Source organism: Nothoprocta perdicaria, unplaced genomic scaffold, assembly GCF_003342845.1.
Source record: "Nothoprocta perdicaria isolate Ctin4 unplaced genomic scaffold, notPer1 scaffold_23, whole genome shotgun sequence".
In the NCBI taxonomy this organism is placed as follows: domain Eukaryota; kingdom Metazoa; phylum Chordata; class Aves; order Tinamiformes; family Tinamidae; genus Nothoprocta; species Nothoprocta perdicaria.
In genome coordinates this window covers 4643735-4663607 of record NW_020455455.1, presented here as the reverse complement: position 1 = coordinate 4663607, position 19873 = coordinate 4643735, and the positions used below count along the sequence as shown (strand labels likewise).

Here is a 19873-nt window from a genome sequence, read left to right as displayed (position 1 = left end):
TCATTAACTTAACCCAGCAACATGTCATGTTATAATCCATAAAACATCACATGATGGCAAAAAACAGAAGTACACTACGATGYTCCCCATCGGTCAGTGAAATCAGTCACCAAAGTGAGAGAGATGAACAAAGAGTGAAAAAATAATTTCTGTTATTTTAAGGGTAAAGAAATTTAAATTAGTCTGCCACTACTAATAATCATCCTTGATCTGTGCAAGAGGGCCTTCAAAGAAAAGTGTTAAAAACACGACTTGGAAAATTGTCACCATATTTGTCAAACAATGCTACAAATATTCAGTCAGCTTCACTGCATGAAGCTACAGATTATATATGTGGGTAAAACCATGTGAAAAATGAAAGTGAATCAGACAAAGTKCAGACCTGTAAACCCATGATAATATAAATGCTCCTTACTCATATGAAATACCCCTTAAACTGATTACAGTACTGTGTAGTTTTCAGTAATTTTTTTTTAGTAAAAGTTGCCAAGATGTGCTCTGAAATAGCAATTATTTCAAAGAGGATATGGACTTCAAATGGAAGCTCTGTAATTGCTTTATTTGGCCCTAGCTGATGACTTCCAATATCCCTAGAAAACTAATGATAAGTATTGGACACCAAGTATGTATCTAAATGATGTGCACTGTTATCTTTTTATTTAATAAAAATGAGTGTCACCACATATATATGTGCATACATTTGGTTATTGCTATTGGAATTAACAGCCTGCGATTTAATCCCAGCCTTCCAGGAAAAGGGCTCAGCAGAGCCACGTGAATGGATAGAACACTTGCTGCAGGATTTTCACTAGGCTTCAAGACATTGTGATTGTTAGTACCTTCAAATTAATACCAGTTAGGCTTGAACAATTTAATCTCACACTAGATGATTTAAAACATAAAAGAAAGAGAGTGTGTTACACAAAACAAAGGAATACAGAAAATACAGCATTGCATTATTTACTGAACAAAATAACAAATAAAATCATGTTATTTTTTTAAACAGAATTAGGAATTGAAACAGAAGAAGTAACCAAATTTAGACCATAAAGTATTGACAAGAATGTAAATAAATGTATTATTTAGATGGTATCTACAACTTGTTTTAACTGCTTGAGACCCCAAACTGCAAATGTTGAATATTTTAAAATGATTCAAGTGCCTCTGTTATTACCATATGTAAAAAATTTGATAGTCAATGGCTGCAATGAAATGTACATACTACACTTAAATTTAACATTTTAATAGTTCAGGCCCAGATCATCAAAGTATTTAGGTTCCCATTCCTCATGGAAAATCTGGGTCTCAGTGTTTATAACTCCTTCTACCGAAGGAGTAATTTTTTGATGCTGTGAACTTATAGTCTTATCTTTCCCTAGTCAGGGAGGGAAAGGGTCAATATTAAAGAAAGGGTGGTTCTAATTGGCAGAAAGGTTACGGCACTGCAACTACATGAACCACTTTCCCTAAACAACATAAAAATACTCTAATATTAAGGATTATTTTACAACTCAGTGGAAATATGCAGTAATGCAATCCATTTCCTTTGTCTGGATGACAAAAACGCAGTCTTAACAGTCACAAGAGCCTGCCTTGTGTTAGCTATAAAAAAAAAATATATTTATATATATATTTATGCAACTACTATGTGCATTAAACAAAATCACTGTATGAATCAGCAGGGTTCAATAACACTTGTATCTGGATCTTTGGGAGGGGTGCACTGAAGTTTGTGGCTCTTCTCTGGAAGGTCTCATGATGAAATGGCAAGAGATAGAAACCCATGTGTTTTAAATCTTTTTTTAACTTTTTTTCTTATCACATTGCCTGAGAAATCATTCATAAGATCTCTACCACCTAAAAGCATCTCTTTGCCTTCACTTCAGTCCATTTTACTGCWCAGAAATGAAAGATAACCCTCAAAGCAAACCTCATTATTAATTTTTAGTGACCACTGAAACTGAAAATCAGCATATTTTCATTGTGAATTCCTTTCAACAACATAATTTCACTATTGTGAAAATTCCATTACTTTCACTTCCTACCAGCTTGTGTTGACTTATCATGAGTTGTTTAGAAGGATATTAATCAGCAACATACAAGAAACATATACATTGTAACTCACTCACTTATGTGGGTAGGCTAATTTAGAATTAAAAAGTGAGTGCTTTTCCACATTCACGTATAGAAGTATTAAAAAAAAATCACTTTTTTTCCCCCTCTACCTGCATTGGAATTCTTTTCTCAATCACCTGCGAACATTGATCAGTGCTCTTTGCACTGAAAGGGTTATAGATTTGTCACTCGGTCTTTCTGATACCAGAGAAGAACACTGGAACCAAAGGGTAACACCCTTGTGCACCAAAGCTTTATTGTATTTTTGAATACTACGCATCCCCATACCTAAAGCCAATAACTGGCACTTGTGCCATAGTTCTGATACCGCAGGTGTCCACTGACACGTGCTCTGCATGAACCATTGGATCTCAGTCTGCTAACAAAAACTACTGTGCAGTGGTGACCTGGTATCTTGGATAGTTTTTCTTCTTGGACAAAGCTTATCCAAAATCTTCTATCAGGCTACAGCAGCTTAGGGCTTCTTTCTTTAAAGAGAGGCAAAGTACAAGTCTTACACCCGTAGGCCAGTACTGGTGTTCTGTGTTCTGTTCTAGAAATTTTAGCACTGCTCTGATACAATGAAGCCTTCTTTTTCACCAACCGGTTCCACTTCAGCATATGCAGGATGTCCAGATCCTCTTCTGAATTTCATTGCTGGCCATCTGCTCGGACGCCGCTACAACAGAGAGAAAATAAACTTTCAGAATATGAAAGCTGCAACAATAAAATAATAATAAGAATCTTTAACAACGCCCTGCAATTTCACTTTCACATGTGCTAAAACCCACTCCATTAAGTTACAAGAATGGAGAAGCACAATTCAGCAACAAGACCTAGAGCAATGAATCCTKTTCTCCAAAGCCTGACCACAGTTAATCTGTGAATTTGGCTGTGTAAAGACATGCTGAGACACCGTTCTAAACGATCTGTCCACTGCTCTTCCTTACTAGTTATCCACAGAATTGCTAATGTATGCTCTGCTCTATGCAACAACGTGTATCAGAGTACACTGAAACTAGACTACTTTTAATTATTTAAGGCTAAAATCAAGCATGCTTCCTGTGGTTTGCCAAAGAAAGGACTTTTTGTCATTCTATCATTCTATTTGAGTTGTTTACTTTGATGATTAAGATGAAAGCATCCTTTTTATTTAAATACTCGTGGTCCTTTAGTACACAGGTCACAAGAGGTCCTAGCCAATTTTCATTAGTATCCTTGCTGACTGCTTTAAAAGCAGCTAAGAAAATAAATGAATCATTTATTCAGAGAAAATAAATGAAACATTTCAAGGACAGATAAAACAATTCTGGTATGGTTGTGATATCTCCGAGAAGTAAGAATATTTTAGAAATCCTATCTTTTCAAACTAATTAATGTTTAGGGTGCCTCTGAGTGTGGGTGATTATGGTGAGATTCTGTCAAGGAGAATAAGTTGTAGGAAAGCAAGGCACTCAACTCCTTCTTAAATTGTTAGTGAAAAAGCTCTCCTAAAATGCTTATTCCCTATTTAAAAATTTGGCTGCTAAATCTGTTGATATATACCATTCTCTACTACCCACAGTTACAGTCTGCCTGGAATAAAAACTACAAGATATAGCTATGTGAAGCTATGTGAAACATTGGAGGAAAATGAGAAGAGAAACAATGATGATCATTTATACCTTATATTTCCACTGRTATTCAAATAAACTTCAGAGCTAGATCACAAATGACTTTTTTCTGCTTTGTATTTGAGAGTGAGGAAAGTTGCCCACTGACCAAAACAGTTTTACTATATCATCTTTCTTCTGAAAATATATATTGTATTTAATTTGTTGGCACTAAAATCCCCCATTTTTACTGGTTTCCAACTTCCGTGCTTTCTGATATTTCATGCTTCTGAGAAGGGATTCTGACAACCACAGACCACCTGCAGCARTACCAGTCTACTGGGACTCACTGTGCTGTTGAACAAGGTCCACTAAAGAMAAGCTGAAGGTCTAAATCCTCTTACCAACAAACCACACGTCTATCTTGGAACACAACACAAAAGCTTCCAAGGGCATCAGTGTTAGGAAGACACAGTTGGTTTCTTTTTCTCTTGTTGTAGGGTCAGGTTGCTTCTGAGGCATCCTGAAGTAAATTCTGTTTGGCAGGTAATTTAAAATCCGAGACCTTCCAATGCAACATCTTCTTACAAAGTAGGAAGGCAGAGCACTGTCCTTTTTAATGGTTGTGCTTTTCTTAATAAGAAAACTTAACTCTATTCCTACTTTGCAGATTTTTTTCTACCTAAGTTTGATTCAGAGTGCTTTCAAAATTGAGAGAGAMGCCTTGGTTACTGCTAATGAAAAAGGGTCACATGCTGTTCCCTAAAGTAAATCCACTAGGTAAATCAGAATAATTGAATTAAATGCAAAGGAGTTATTCTAGATTTACACTAGTATAAATGAGAAAAGAATTTGACTTCAGAGGTCTCTGAAGAAAAAAACAATGGAAAACTAGTAGCTAAAAATAATTAGAATCAATCTCAACAGCATGTAAGGACTAGCTAAATTTTAATCCATTAAGATGCTCCCTAATTTCCTTTTAAATGTATCTAAGATCAGTTTCTATTTTCTTGCTACATTGATGCCCCAAACSAGTTCTATCATTTTTGACTATTATTTTAAATTGCCTTTTCACTGTGAGGAAATGTGAAATACATATGCAACAATTCTATTGATATAATAGGATACAGTGTAAGCATCAGTGGTTGATCCAAAAATAAATCAACAGACTTGAAGGTCATCTCCAAAGATTAAAATTGCAGCTTTTGAGTGTTTTCTCTTTATGTCTGAGGTGAAATTTTCCAGTCCTAATGACATTGTCCTTGTTTTCAAATTTTCTGTTGGTTTGTTTTGTTTTATGGATATGGTAAGTAGCTGCCAGTCTTAAAAGASAGCATAGGGAAGCTTTCAATTAATTGATTTGGCTATTGATTCCCCCAAAATGTAGATACATTACAGGCTCAATTGATAAAACCTAAACCAACTTAATTGCTTTTGGCGTTCAAATTTCCTTGAGGTACTGAAGGAGCTCAGGGGAAGCCTCATTCAATCTTCCCCTTTTTCTCTGGAAGCAGAGAGATAAGGGGAGCCAAACTAAAAATCAAGCCACCTCCCCAAACAATACTATCTCCCTCTTGGCCCCCCTGCAGAAAGCAAGGAGAAAACAGGCAGGGTATTTAAACTAATCCCTTAATTTTGCCTTCCAATCTAACAGGAATAAATGTCTTTCATTCTCTGGGATTAGAAACCTTGGAAATCCTCCAAATGGTGGGTGGTGAGCTGTAACTCCTGCTTCCTAATACAAAGCAGGAGAGCAGGAGTGGGCATTTTCTTGTATTATTGAAGTTGTCACGAGTTCATTATTTTAAACAAATGAGTTGGTGGAAAACGCCTATTACTTCACAAGACCAAAACAAGGTATATTTGAAGATACAGAAGAAAGAATTACTTAAAATATGCATTTTAAAAATGTAGTTCCTATTGAATATCAATAASGTAAAATGGAAGAAATTAGTAGAGGCAGATAATCCATGCAAATTGAGCCTTACATTGGCAAATTTCTTACATCATGCTGTTTACTCCACTGTTGGTAACTAGGCTCTATATTTTATGTAAAGCATTTTATATAAATCTCGGGGCAGGGACAGGAGCTATTTTTCTTACTCTGAGAAYAAAAAAGGGGGGATTTCACCGCCTAGAACCAGAGAGTGAAAGGTGGAGAGTTCTCTGGCATTGTTGCACTGAGATGTCTCCAGCTTTCCTTGCAGTTGACTGCAGTCCTTCTTTTAGTATGAAGGCCTCTTGAGTGTTTTAGGACCTCTTTAATACTTTAATTTAATTTAATTCTTTAACAAAATCATGTGATTTAACCACGAGATGACGAAACAAAAGGTCTAATGGTTATCTAGCAGCATTTAACTGAATATTGTCTAAGCAAAGCTAAACTGTGTTGATCTCAATATGGTTTCCAGTTCTGCAGTCTGTAATTTCTTAAATTCACTTGTCAGCCTCAGATAGCCTGATTTCTTGCCAAATAGTAACTTTCAATAAATTTCTAGTAAAACTGATGGTATTTCAGGAGAAGAAAAGGAAAAAGAGCCAATAGTTTTGATCTTGAGAGTCTCTATTCACTGTCCAGGGACCATTCAAAGTGGAGTGATGCATCTTTTTTTCTTTTATTTTCTATTGCAAGCAAGGGTCCTAACTCTTAGCCACAAGATTACCTATTACACAACTCCAAAACAACAACAATAACAACTGTTAGCTAAAACAAACAACAATTCAGTAAAGAAGAAAAAAACAGTAAAATATATATATTTCCACACTGATTTGCAAAATGGAAAGCAATCAATGTCCTAATGAACAACATCTTGAAAACAAAGGAAACAATCCCTTTAAGTGAAGAAAATTTCAAAACTTTTTGAAATACATGGAAAGAATGAAAGTACACCTAAGTGAGGAAGGAAGTCAAGGTTGCACATGTCACAGAAGAATATAAATCATGTGATAAGCATCAAAGAAGATCAATTATGGGAGGACTGACGAACAACACATATATAAAGTAGTATTAAAATGTTGGAATTTGATTGATTCCCTGCTTCCTTCTGAAGAACTGATAGACATTTGGATGCAATACTTTACAAAGATAAACACTATCTCTTCAAAATCTGTCTGTTGAATATATTTCACCTGAGGTGGTAATTCATTAAAGGCACTGGAAGTAATTCTACTATGTTGGCTGAAGGGTTTCTAAGGGTTTATTTTTTTCTTTCCTTTCATGCATTTGCATGAAAACAAGCATAGATTAGTGATGGATAGGAGGAAATTGGTAATATTTATGAAATATTCTGATGTTCTTGCATTCTACTCTCTACAAATCATTCAGGAAAGAAAAAATGGATGAGCACAGCTCTTTACAGATCTGCCACATCAGAGGAGCAGTGAAGGAAAACCACCATTAAAGTTCTGCTCTTTTCTCATCTTCCTCCTCTTCTTATACTGAAGACTTCACCAATTATCAAAATGTACTTTTCTTTGTATTTCAATCACTGTCAAGTCCCAACACTTCATTTCCATTTAGCTGTAAATTTGAACAGCGGATTTCACCAAGACACACACAAGCAGATCCTCTTTTTACACCTAGTATACATAAATTGTCACTTGATTAGATGGGAAGCACAATCTTTCAAAATACCGAAAAAGCTCTCTAGCAAATATTTCCCACCAAACTGGGAAGTTTAGTGCATTCTTTAACCACACTTTGTCACTCATGTTTAATAAATATTCTCATTATGAGTAATATGTAAATATAGAGCCCTCCAAACCTAGTTAAACATCACAGCCCCAGACTAATTGTACAGATTTATACAAATAAATTAAGAAATGGGGGGGAGGAAACTGTCATAAGGCCCACTGGTAAATAAACATATGTTAACCTGATACTAGCAAGATCCATTAGTGTGATTACACCAGGCCACTTTTAAATCAGTTTGATTAGCCAGACCATCTACTGTCTCACAATGAAGACTGTTTTTCCTATTACTACCTACCTTGTTCATAATATGTCAGTATGTGCTAAGAGTGACCTGAAATATTGTTTAGGCAATTAATTTGTGCATGCGCTTAATCTCTTCTACAGACATCAACTTATTTGGCAAATGTCAGACAGAGATGGACAGGCCTTCGATACCTGAGACTGTACCTCTGATATACATTTCTAGGAAAATCATTTGCCTGACACAATTGGATATTTAGCAGAAACTCTTTAGAAATACGGATTGCGTCAGACTGTAAAATTCAATAGGATCATTTACCTGCTTCATTTATTTTTCTCTTTAATTTGATGGAAGTGCTTGTTCAAAGTATCTCTTTGTGATTTAAAACAGTTCTTACTACAACAAAGTTTCTGCAGTCTAAGGATCGTATAAGTAGCTGGCTGCTGACAGATGAGAAACAGAACACCTCCTTCCTCCCCACCTTTGACTTTTATTGTCAGTGTTAATTATTTATTTTAAGGCTTTTCCCCTGTGGATGATTTAAGTTTCCCTTGCTGAGCTGCTAGTTCCTGCTGAGCTGGATAAGCTTTGGAAAAAATAACTTTTCTATCAGTGCTAGGCAATGACAGTGAGATCAATGGTAATATTGAAAATGCCAGGACACTGCAAATCTTTGAAAGAAGAGAAAAATGTACTTGTTCTCTTCTTTGTACTCATCATCTTCATAGCTCATAATTCAGCCCTGACTTCTGGACAAAATTAAACTAGTGACTGTCAAGCCATTTTCAAACCAAAACATACTCCCCTTTAAAATGTACTTTTATAATAAAAAAGTGGTGTACTCCAAAAGAAATCAGCACAGAACTGTAGGCTCCATCATCTGTCTAAGGCAGCTGAGGATTTGATTTTTTTAAAATTCTTTCTTTTTTCACTCTATGTCCTATTTGCTTTGCATTTATTTGAAGAAATATGAGACTTCTATGATATAATGCAGAATTACCTGGAAATGCTGTATGAAATGCAAGGATGGTTGTTAAATGATGGCTCTTACTTGTACAGTGCTGCACAGATGCAGAAGTGAGCCAGAAATGCCAATTACTTGCTTGAGCTCTGAAACACAAGAACTATCTCCAGCTTCTTTTACTTTTCCCTTCTATTTCCTTTTTCTAGGCAGACAATGGAGGAGAAGAAGGTCAAAATCTGAGGAATGTCTTATGCTAAATTGGACTGAAATTAAACAGTGCCAGTGAATGTTTTCAATAATCCAACACAGCCATATGAACAACTCAATTTCCAAAACCAACATCTAGCGCTTTCTCAGACATTTCCAGGTATGGCTCAGAATTTGGGATCCATCCTCAGTCCATACTAATAGTTAATCTGCAAGCAGTCATTTTACTGTGAGGYTGGCAGAATTAAATGACACATAGACCCTTCCATGCTGTTTGCTTTCTCTGCTAACGAACAGTCCTGGGAATATTTAATTTACTAATACAGACATAGTTCTAGCTATTTCAGGAAGAATCAAGATGCATTCCCAGGATCTGATTATGGATTATTATTTTATTAGCTGATGACCTACAGCTGTTCCTTTCTCCCTCCCCCTTCTCTCCCTGAGGTCACCCCAAGCTCTATAGCACTAGTTGAACTCACTGTGTGGCCACTCACAAAACCAGATCTTTGAAACTATCCAACCTAAATGAAGTAAAACAAATAACTTAGAAAGAGATCCATATGTGTATGTGTGTGTGTCTGAGTGTACCTCTGTGTTTCTAGGCAGCTGAATCAGAGCAAATAGAGACCTGAGGAACTGCAGCGAGGGTGGGCAATGAAGTTCAGGGCTGCAATTTTTAAACTGGGACYGTCAGTCAAAAGAATGAATACTGGTGAGCAGAAACACCCATACTTCTCTGTCAATGTATGATCCTCATTCTAAAGATACATATAGTCTTCAGAGACTATATGTGTTTACAACATGGAAAGATTTTTTTTTTATGGTACCTCTAAGTTGAACACAAGAGAAAGAACACTAGTTTCTCTACTTGTCAAGCTGGTTTGGCTCTTTGCTTAAAATTGAGAAAGCCTTAACTTTGGTTAAACTAAAATACTCTGCCCATGGGAGAACTGTCACAGAAGGATTGTATTCTGCTGTTGTTATATAAGCATGTTTTGGCATCGGTATGTCTTTCTCCAGCTGGGAAAAGACATCGCAGCTGCTGACTGCCCTGCCTTCATACTGGCCAAGACTTCCTCTGAAGACTTCTCAGATGGGACCAGATCATATTGCTTTGGTTTCCCAAAGGCAGAGCAATGGGATGACAGCTGGGGTAAGCAGTTGATTACTTACAAGATCCTTGAAAGGACCTTAGACCAAAACATAAGTAAAAAGGTAAGATAAGTGCACACAGAAGAGGATGATTTAAGAGCAGGTTTGTGGAAACTTCTGAAGTCACCTGAAATGCTTTTGTTCACTGGGGGCAAACAGGCAGAAGAGATTCTTCCTTATSTCTTACACTTTCATTTACCAAATATTCCTTGTATATTAATTGCTATGAGTGCTAAAGTTCACACATAAATGCAAACTAACAAAGGGTAAAAAGCAAAAGTAAAAAAAATATATAATGAAGAAAAAGGTGGGAAGAAGTAGAAGCCGAACTACTATTAAGGTTGCTATTTGACCTGCAACTCAAACTAAATTTGAGCAAATCCATCTGACTCATCTAGGAATGAATTTATCACAGTCCACATTCAGCTCCAGAAATATATATCACTTTTGTTCGCATGTAACCATTAAACAGCAATCCATTATATTTAATATAATTTTTATGTACTCTTGTGCTCACAGGCATGTAGTGCCCTACAGTCGAGGCATTATGCTTGGCTTCTTGCTCAATAAATCTCAAAGCCTGAATAGATATATAGTTAACGCTAGTTTAGTGAGTAAATTAATTAATTTCTAATGTTTTAGAGCTAGCAAATACCACAGTTCWCTAATTTTGTTGCAATTAAAATTTTCAGTATAAGCTTCAGTTTTGTTGAAAAGACATGAAGGAAACTACTCTTTAACATATATGCTACTTCTCAAAAATCAGTGCAAAGAGGTACAAACTGTAATTTAGTGTTTTGTTCCTCATTCTCAAAAGATAGAATTCCTCAAATGTGTAACTTGATTCAAAAGAACAAAATCATTGGAAAAAAAATCTGAAAGGTAGAAAAAGACACAGGAAAAAAAAAAAAAAANAAAAAAAAGGCATAAGACATCATGCCAGAAGTTAATCTTTACTCAATATATACAGCTTATATACTGTAATATATATATATATATATATACTCAATATATATTCAATATAATTAGCTTTTAGAAAGGATCTACGTTCATTGGAACTTCGATGGGAATTCCCTTACTTAAAAGTTCATAATTTGTTTTGTTTTAGGTCACCAAAGAACTGTCCAACTTGAACRATGAGACATGTCTTTAATAGCTCAGGAAATGGAAGAAACAGGAAAATATTTCAATCTGAATCTTCTACACAGGAGAAAAAAAAGGAAGGGAATTGTTTGTGAAAAAGTGTTGAACTGTTTGGATGGCATTTTTTTCAAACAATATACTGTCGTAGGCTAATTAAATAGCACTGGCACAAAAGGCTATTCAAGCACTAGTTCAAAATAGCTACTTTTGCTCCAAGTGGGGCTGCACCCAGGCACTGTGTTCAACAGCTATGAGTAAACGGCTACCAGAAACAATTTCTTCTGACTTCATGGAAAAATAATATATCAGAATGATGCCCCTCTTTCCTAAGAGAATGGCTACTACCTGAATAACTGATACATTTTTAATGGCTTTTCCATGTTGTTTATTTAGATGAAGTAGTACACTCTGGAATTAGAAATGTCACTGTGGGTTGCAGCGGTCAGCGCAAAATAAAACAGTGCAAAATATTCATGTATTTATTTTCAGCTCACAAGCTCACYGAGAAAAGGGACTAGCAAACGTGAGGGGCATCATGCCTGGGACTGAGGATGAGTATGTGAGAAAATGTGAGTGAGGTGGCTTTGTCAATATTAGGTGGTAAATACAGAGATCACAAGGGAGAGGGGGACTTAAAGCCTCAGGTCTGTGATCAGATTACTGTGCATATAAGCAGTATATTTGTTATATGATTTGCAAGATGAATTATTCTGTTCATGTTCACACCTTCATTTCCCTGCTGTCGCTAAGAGGGCAGCAAGCCTTTATCAGTGACTTATCTTCCTGTTCCAGACTTTTACCTAAACAATCTCTAGGTACAGACTTATTGACCCTTCCAGTGGGTCTTTATCTTTGTCACAACCCATTAGAAAGGGTCCACATTCATAAAAGCAAGAGAGTACTGTATATGAGGGTTATCAGCAATCAGTGTTTAACTTGTGTGTATTTGTCATAAGATGGAGGAGCTGCAGAGATGAAAGAAAACCACATTTTTTGCATTTTTCTGTATCACCAAACACTTATAGAAAATCTTTTTTTCTCAAACAGTGGTGTTGAAATGAATAAATGTCAACATCTACAGTATAGATGTCTGCACCTAAGCTAATTATGTGCAGTTGAGGGAGAAAATAGGCAGTTTATCTGATCTTAAAGGAAATGTCTCAAATAGGTCAGGTGAATTATGATCTAAAAGTGTCTCTCTCTAACACTAATAAAAACAGCAAAGTGAGATGACATTACACATGGATGTAAAAATCAGGTGAGAAGAATCCTGCCTATACTCTGAGGCTATGCATTAAAAGATTTCAACAAAATAATGTAGGAAACAGCTAACAAACTCTTCCACTTCAAACTTTAAGTTAGCTCTTCTGGAGATTTAATGAATGMAAATATTGATTTACTTTTACCTAGGAAAACAAACAAAGAAACAAACAAACAAACAAAGGAAAACAAAATATAGCCAAAATATATTAATAAAAATGCTAATGTACATGAAAGATAATGGAAAAACGTTATGATAGCAGTAAAAAGGAAGGGCAGGAAACAAMGTTGCAGTGGCACCTGTGCCATATATTTTGTGCATTTCCTGTGTAAAAACAAAATATATTGCTGCATTTATAGTTGTTAAAAAAAGAATCAGAATGACAAACAAATAAAACAGTAGCCCCTGCTAGGTTAGGCAAGTAGATTTCTTCAAGTTTAACATAATAAGAATAAGAACATAATAATAAGAAGAATTCTTAACATAAGAACACCTTCCAGGTTTAGGTAAGAAAGTCCTGCTCTGGAGATCTCAGTGATATGAGATGAGGGAGAAGACTAGTGACACAACATGTTACTCTTGCCTTACCTCTATGAAGAAGAGGCTAGCTGCTGATGTTGGATGGTGGTACATGTAGACAGTCACCAGGATGGCTGCAGCCACAATGAGGACCAGTATGAGGATTCCAACAATTAAGCCGGCATGGAGTGTTCCACCTTTCTTCTCGGCTGCACTGTCATCTGTGGAAGCTACAAGAATAGCATCCTTATTAACATACTGACTTTTGCTTTACTGAATCCATTTCACAGCTAGTAAATGAAGACTTGCTTTTCCTGTATTGTAGTTTCTTCGTTTTCCAGAGCCCAAATTGGAAAAATATATTAGAAGTCTCTTTCCCATGCAGATGAATCCTCATATAATTTTAATGAACAAATATTTCCAAATGTTTTACTATTTCTATCTCAATAAACAGAATTAATATGCTTCCTTTTGAAACTTCTARTTATCTGCATAATGAATCTGGCTTTGATTTTCTCACAAAACTATCACAGCAGCCCTACAGACAACAGGTATTAACTGAATATATTTTGGGTATGGTGGTCAACAGTCATCTATTCTGTTGAATTATTTTCTTGAATGATTTGTTTGGTTCTTTTTGAAAGTCATGGTCTGTGAGGCCAGGGTCTTCCCCTTTTATTTGTTCTTAGAAAACAGCTATTATAGRTACTGTTTTAAACAAATCATAAATAAAAATAGAAACAGCAACTGTACATAGTCTCTTACTATTCTCACCAGACAGGGAGATAAAGCATTCCTTACTAATATTAAAAGGGGAAATGAGAAATAATAGAAGAAGGATTGGTTGATCTGGGTCYTTACACAGTGTTAAAAGTCTCCTGTAAAGGGAAATAAAAGAAAATAGCAATTATAGCCTTGGTGTAACAGCTCAAACAGCTCCATTCATGTGACTTTTTACTTTTTACAACACTTTTTATCAATGGACTGAGGAAAGCCTTCATGGCTTGTTCCCACAAACAGATGTCATGGGACAGTAGGGAGAAAAGGAAAATGAAATGTATTGCTTCAGCCAAGTGCTACTTTAACTTATAATTGAGTTTGTTTGTATTTCCACCACTTTTGTCCATGTTTGCTAAATTCTTGAGGCAGGACAGCTTACATACTGTGCTGCTCTGCTCTGCTCTTTTTCATGAAGTCAATGGACAACTCAACTTCTGAGAAAAAGAGCTGACATGACAGAAAGTGAGTACAAAGGCAGCAACAACAATTTGCTGGATTAAAATAGGATCTAGGAGGCACTAATGAATCTGATAAAATATTGCAAGTCTGAACACTCACTGGTACCTCCCACAGGTCYGCATTCCCCAGGAACTCCAATTGTAATGGTGTGAACTGCAAGTACCTAGCTTGAGTTTAGGTACGAACTGGATGCAACAATCAGACCACTCGTTGCCTATCTCCTAGGCAGGCATTTACTCAACTTTCAGCTTTACTCAATTTCCAGCTGACTTTTCATTTGGCAGCAAAAGAAATTATTGCCTAGGACCATTTCAAAGGTATTCTCAGCCAGAGGGTAATTAAAACATTTCCTGGCAGTTGTGGTTCCACATAGCACAGGATGCAAGATGCACGGAGGAGCAGAGAAGGGAGAAAGGTGACTGCAGAAAAGTGTTTGTAACTTCCTGGCAGAGGAGTCCTTTACTTGGTACAACATTAATAGTTTATTAAATAGCTATTCACTTTCAACTGAGAACAGCTGAATGTACACAAGCTCCAGATTTAATTTCTGTCCATGCAGTGTAATGTATTTAGCACTAGCACATATACTTTAAAGCACCAACCAAATGTAAATTAAGCAATTGAAAGKCCATCAGGAAAGACCTGTTTTATTGTAAATGCTTGGAGTAGGGCTATTAATTCCTATGGTGGGTAGTTATTTATATGAGTCATCCTGCAGAGAAGTAGCAGCTCCCCTAAAGAGCAGAAGCTTCCTAGTTTGTCTGTTGCATGATTTGTTTTTTTGACAACTTCATATTCCTCAACTCTTCCCATCAATGACATATTGGTGCATCACAAACTACGTTATCACTTGAAACCATTTTCAGACCAATTTACACTAAACTGTTGCAGGCAGAACAACATATCCTGCATATTAAAAAATACTGGATTTCAGCCAAGGTCCTAGCTGCACTGTAAAGACCATTAAATTAAACTCTTCTGTTTTGATATTTTCCCAGTGTTTAGCATTCAACTTCACAAATGAGAATACTGTCACTTCCAAATAACAGAGGTGACAATAGCTGGCTACTGGTCTAGGGCAGCGCATTGCCTGGACATCAGTGTAGTGATGAGAATGCCAAATGCAAAAACTAATGAATTACAAGAAATGCTTTTCTCACATGTTAGATAACAAGTGTAACTAACTTGTAATTTCCATAATCGAAATTCAGTTCATTGACCCCAGGGTTCAAATACTCATGAGAAATTGATTTCACTCTCTTTGCACAGAGACAATAAACAGTGTTGTCAGCTTTGAAAATACTCTCTGCTGCAAATCTGCCGACAGCTCTTTGAAAAACCTGCTAAAGGAAATAATAGAGAAAAAAAAAAGACTCAAAAACTTTTTCAGGCGCAGGATCTTAAGCTTATCAGAGCACATCTGCTGTTCCAGGCAAGGCTAAGCCCTTGGTGAGGACATTTGCCTTATGACCAATCCRTTCCTGATTCATTCTCAGTTCTCAGCAGAGCTTCCTCTGAGCTTTCCTATTCATGTGCTCAGCAAAGCAGTTGTTATATACAATATGTTCTACCTACTGTACAGCTATACATATAGTATATCTCTATTGATGTACTCTGTAATTACATTTATATATAGAACTATAATTCTATCTAACTCCCTCTCAAATTCTTGTATAAAGATATAAACCTTTTAGGGAAAAGGAGACTGTTATGTGCAGGTTTAATCCGCTTCTCATCAGGTGCTGAATGGCAGCATAGAAACATTAGGTAACCGTTTTTCTTCTCCTCAAGTATAAAGGGACACAACACAAACATGAAATATCTGCTCTTCTGCTGGAATGTTGTCTAAAAAAGTGAAAACATAATAAATATGTTCTTATTGTCTGTAAGGCAAGCACACTTAGACTTCCTTCTTTGGTTTTGTATTATTATGTTACATCTCTAACTTTGGTTGGATTATTTTGTTTGAGCACAGGAAAAACATTGAAAAAACTCAAGGAATTATGAATAAAGAGTCTTGTCCTGGCCAACGGGAACTGTGATACTCATTTTAATGGGAGCAAAGAGCTGTAAAAATATTTTACAATATACACAAAATGGGATTGTTATGTTGAGCCATTATGGATATTTTCTCCATATTAACCATTATTAACCATATTAAACATTAATCACTGAAGTTCACAAAATAATGAATTATGTTATCTAAACTTCTACTAAAGAAAAAAATTGATGCATACACGTACATCTTTCATGATGTAAAATGGAAAAGTGGTGTTACCCAGAAATTAACAGCCCTACCCTTGAGAGTAAAAGTATTAAAAATTTTTACTGGCAAATGAAGGGAAAATATTTGAAATTCTGTTATTTCTTCTCAATTAGAAGCTTTCCTTTATTGAAAAGGACAGGGAACCAAGGCAAATAACACAAATAAATGAAGAATTATGTTGTACAACACTGGCTTCCTAAACAAAACTTTTTTTTTCAAAAGTCATAACATCTTTTATCTTTTATCTTTTAATCAGATGGGAAAAAAGCCTTGATTTAAATTTATTATTTTGTCGGACTTGCATCTTAGAGGGATGAGTTTCAGATGTTATTAACACTCATGACTGACACAGCTGAACTAGCAAAACTGGGGATACAGATGACCAAAATAACAACAGTCAGTCTAAAGAAGAAAATACTGTCCATATGAAAAAAAGTCATTGTTGTGCTTTTATATCTCTCTTAAAACAGATGAATGATTTTTTTTATGTTAAACCATTGAATTTGTCAAAAAGAGAAAATTAAAGTAGAAATTGCTTCTCATATAGGAATGATTTATTATAAAATGAATATTTGGTGTTAGGCCACATGGCAGCACTTAGACACATTATGAATGAGCATTTAAAAGTCATGRTATTTTGCTGGCTGGTCAGATGAATATGAGACTGTCACATGAGCGTGAAAGTATCTGTGCAGCTTTATGAATACAGAAATTTTGCTGTATTAAGTTGGCAGTGTTCCTGGCAGGAACTTAGCTTTGTGGCAAAACAGTTCAGAGTACAGGTGCATGAAAATCACTCTTAYAGATTAAACACTGACAAACTGGAAAAATATGTGTTTGTTCAGGTATAACCACATCTAAAGGTAAGACTCAGGTCTTCTCAGTCTGAGATAAAGACTCAGGWACTCTTAGGACTTATGAATATATATTACATAGGTTTAAACATGAGAGAAACAGAATTTGACATTAACATTTTCAGAGTCTCTGTGCGAACATGCTCTTCTTTAATAGTTCCTTTGTTAGCATGACCATTTCCCTTGTATTCTCCATTCATATATGGAATGTGTTTTCCAGAAGACTGCTTGTTTTATGGGACAGGTATACACTTTTCTCTAAACCTAAGCTTTTATCCTGCACATCATAATGCAGATCCCTGAACAGAYATCAGGAGGGGAGAAGGGAGTTTGCATTTTGAAAGATTCTCCAAAGAACCAGAGGAATCTCCATAGAAATGTGCTCTCTGCCTCTTTTAGGAACTTAAAACTCCTGATGTCTCAGTTTCTTCATGGCAATAGAGTGTGATTTTTTTTTTGCTTTCRTGGGTTCTTTTCTTTAACATTTGTTAACATTTTGAGGTTAAGCCAATGGTACCCTTGGTTTTATGATGAATTATAAAATTATKGCTCAGAAAATGATTTAAAAATATGTTTCCAGTTGCATGCAGGCAATGTTATTTGGTCTTTGAGTGAGAACGTAACCCACAAATTCTGAATTTAGTTTCTGTCTTTGCCATCAATCTTCTATAGGCCACTGGACAACACAGTAAATCTTTCCAAGACTACCAAGTGCTTAGYGCAGTAAATATAACAAAATATATAAAAAATATAACAAAACTAAATCTGTCTGTGTACAGGATACCAGCGCTCTTAAAATGTTAGAACTTGCACTCTTCTGCCCTAAGACAGCACCTAACACCACAAAAGTTATCATCAGCATTAATTTTAATRGCACTAATTTTAAGTTTAAGTGGTTTGAGGACACTTAAAGCATTAAACCACTATTACAATATAGAGTAACATCAAGCACTGGCCATTGCAAAGCTCAATATCACAATATGCCATTTGGCCTGGCAAAGTAGCAGCTGCTGCTTGCACAATAGGTAGTTAAAAAGACAGGAGATCACAGGAGCTTTGCATGCCCTAGCTGTTGCATTGCCACMATCTGTGACAGCAACAGTAAGTGGTAAGAGAAAATATTAAACAATGCAACATTGTCTTAAAACTTTATCCAGTATATTACATTTTGATGTCCATTAGATGTTCGTTTAGATTCACATGTGCKCTCCAGTACCAACTAGAGTACCAACTCTTTGAGGTGGTACAAAGCCCTCAAGTTGTACTGCTGTAATGATTACTTAAATGTACGCCTTCCTAGTCAAATCCACTCAAAAAGTGGCTACATCTGTATCACTTTATAYTGCTTAGAGAAGAAAAGGCAAATTAAACTAAACTGCTATGAGACAGACCTAAATGTAAGTCAAAATGTCTACACACATTTATTCTGGTTTAGCTAAACTGCTTTAAAATCATATCTTTTTAGTCTAATGTAGTGTATAAGATCTMATACGGTGCAAAACCCTTTGGTATTACAGCCAGAAACTGATATTTGCTCTCTTGGGGGTGAATTCCAGTGGTACTACTTAGAGAAATCTAGTTATTTGATTGACTTGTTGCAGCTTGTATTGCTTGTTTTTACATATTCTGTGATGATAGCTCTGAGAAGATGATGACAGCAAAATTGGTGTGCCATGGACATGCAAGAAGTTCTGGAAAAGTCAGAAGTTTCTTGGTCTAAGAAACACTTAACTACAATTCAAAGCACTATAAAACAGACAGAAACAAACACAATACATTGATGGTTAGATTTCCTGAAAATAAAGATTATTAATCTATCCTGTTCTTTTTTTTTTTTCCTGGATTGGATGAGTTCAGCACTTTTTCTCTGGCTAAGGATTTAAACTAGAGCTTCTTGGCAGAAGTAAGATTTTAAAATGTACACCTCACACTCTCTAAAATATTGCATGTCAAAGACCTTTATACTTAAAAAGATTGAGCTATGTAAATCTCCTCCCCCCTCCATAACATCTGAAAATACACAAGTAGTTTTTCCCCGAAAATTGTTACAGTAGCAATGCAAGGTAATTATCACCGTGCTAAAAAATCTTGAGCTGGATCATAGTTCAAAGAGTAATTATTTTCAGGAAGAATAATAATCAATGGCCTTGGTATGTCACTGTACCATCCAAAAATACTTATTCATTATCTGTTGATAGGAATGTAATTAACTGCTGTCTTCACTAGATAGGGTATTTAGAATTCGCATGTTCTGGAATCACAATATAGCATCAGAAATGTGCTTCTAGATCATTTAGGAACTGAATCCAAGAGAAATGAAAAGAAAGGTGGTAACAGTTTCTCTGATATTTACTGTCCAATGTATAAAATTTTCTTTGAGTTAAAAAGATGAAGGATTGAGAGTGTTTGAAAGCTATCAAATCATCACAGTAACAGTCTAAAAAGGTCAAGTAAAATGTCTAGATGTCCCGGCCAATCATGTAAATCATCCACCAAGAAATTCTCAGCATGAAAAGACTGCATTGCCGTAGCCAACTAATCACAGCTTTTAGGAAAATTTAGGATTCTAAATTGACTAGTCAGCTATGTGTTGTGTCAGGAAAAACAAAAAAAACAACAACAA

General features: G+C 35.7%; 1 protein-coding gene across 1 annotated transcript in view; it reads right to left on the bottom strand.

Annotated features, from left to right (window-relative positions):
* Positions 1-253: 253 nt before the first annotated feature.
* The window catches only part of PLXDC2 (plexin domain containing 2), a 241609-nt gene continuing 221989 nt past the window's right edge, over positions 254-19873 (bottom strand). The window contains exons 13-14 of the mRNA XM_026039454.1: positions 12961-13121; positions 254-2794 (exon numbers count right to left, since the gene is read on the bottom strand). Coding sequence (XP_025895239.1) covers positions 2678-2794; positions 12961-13121 — 278 coding nt within the window. The 3' untranslated portion in view covers positions 254-2677. The remainder of the gene's footprint in view (positions 2795-12960; positions 13122-19873) is intronic.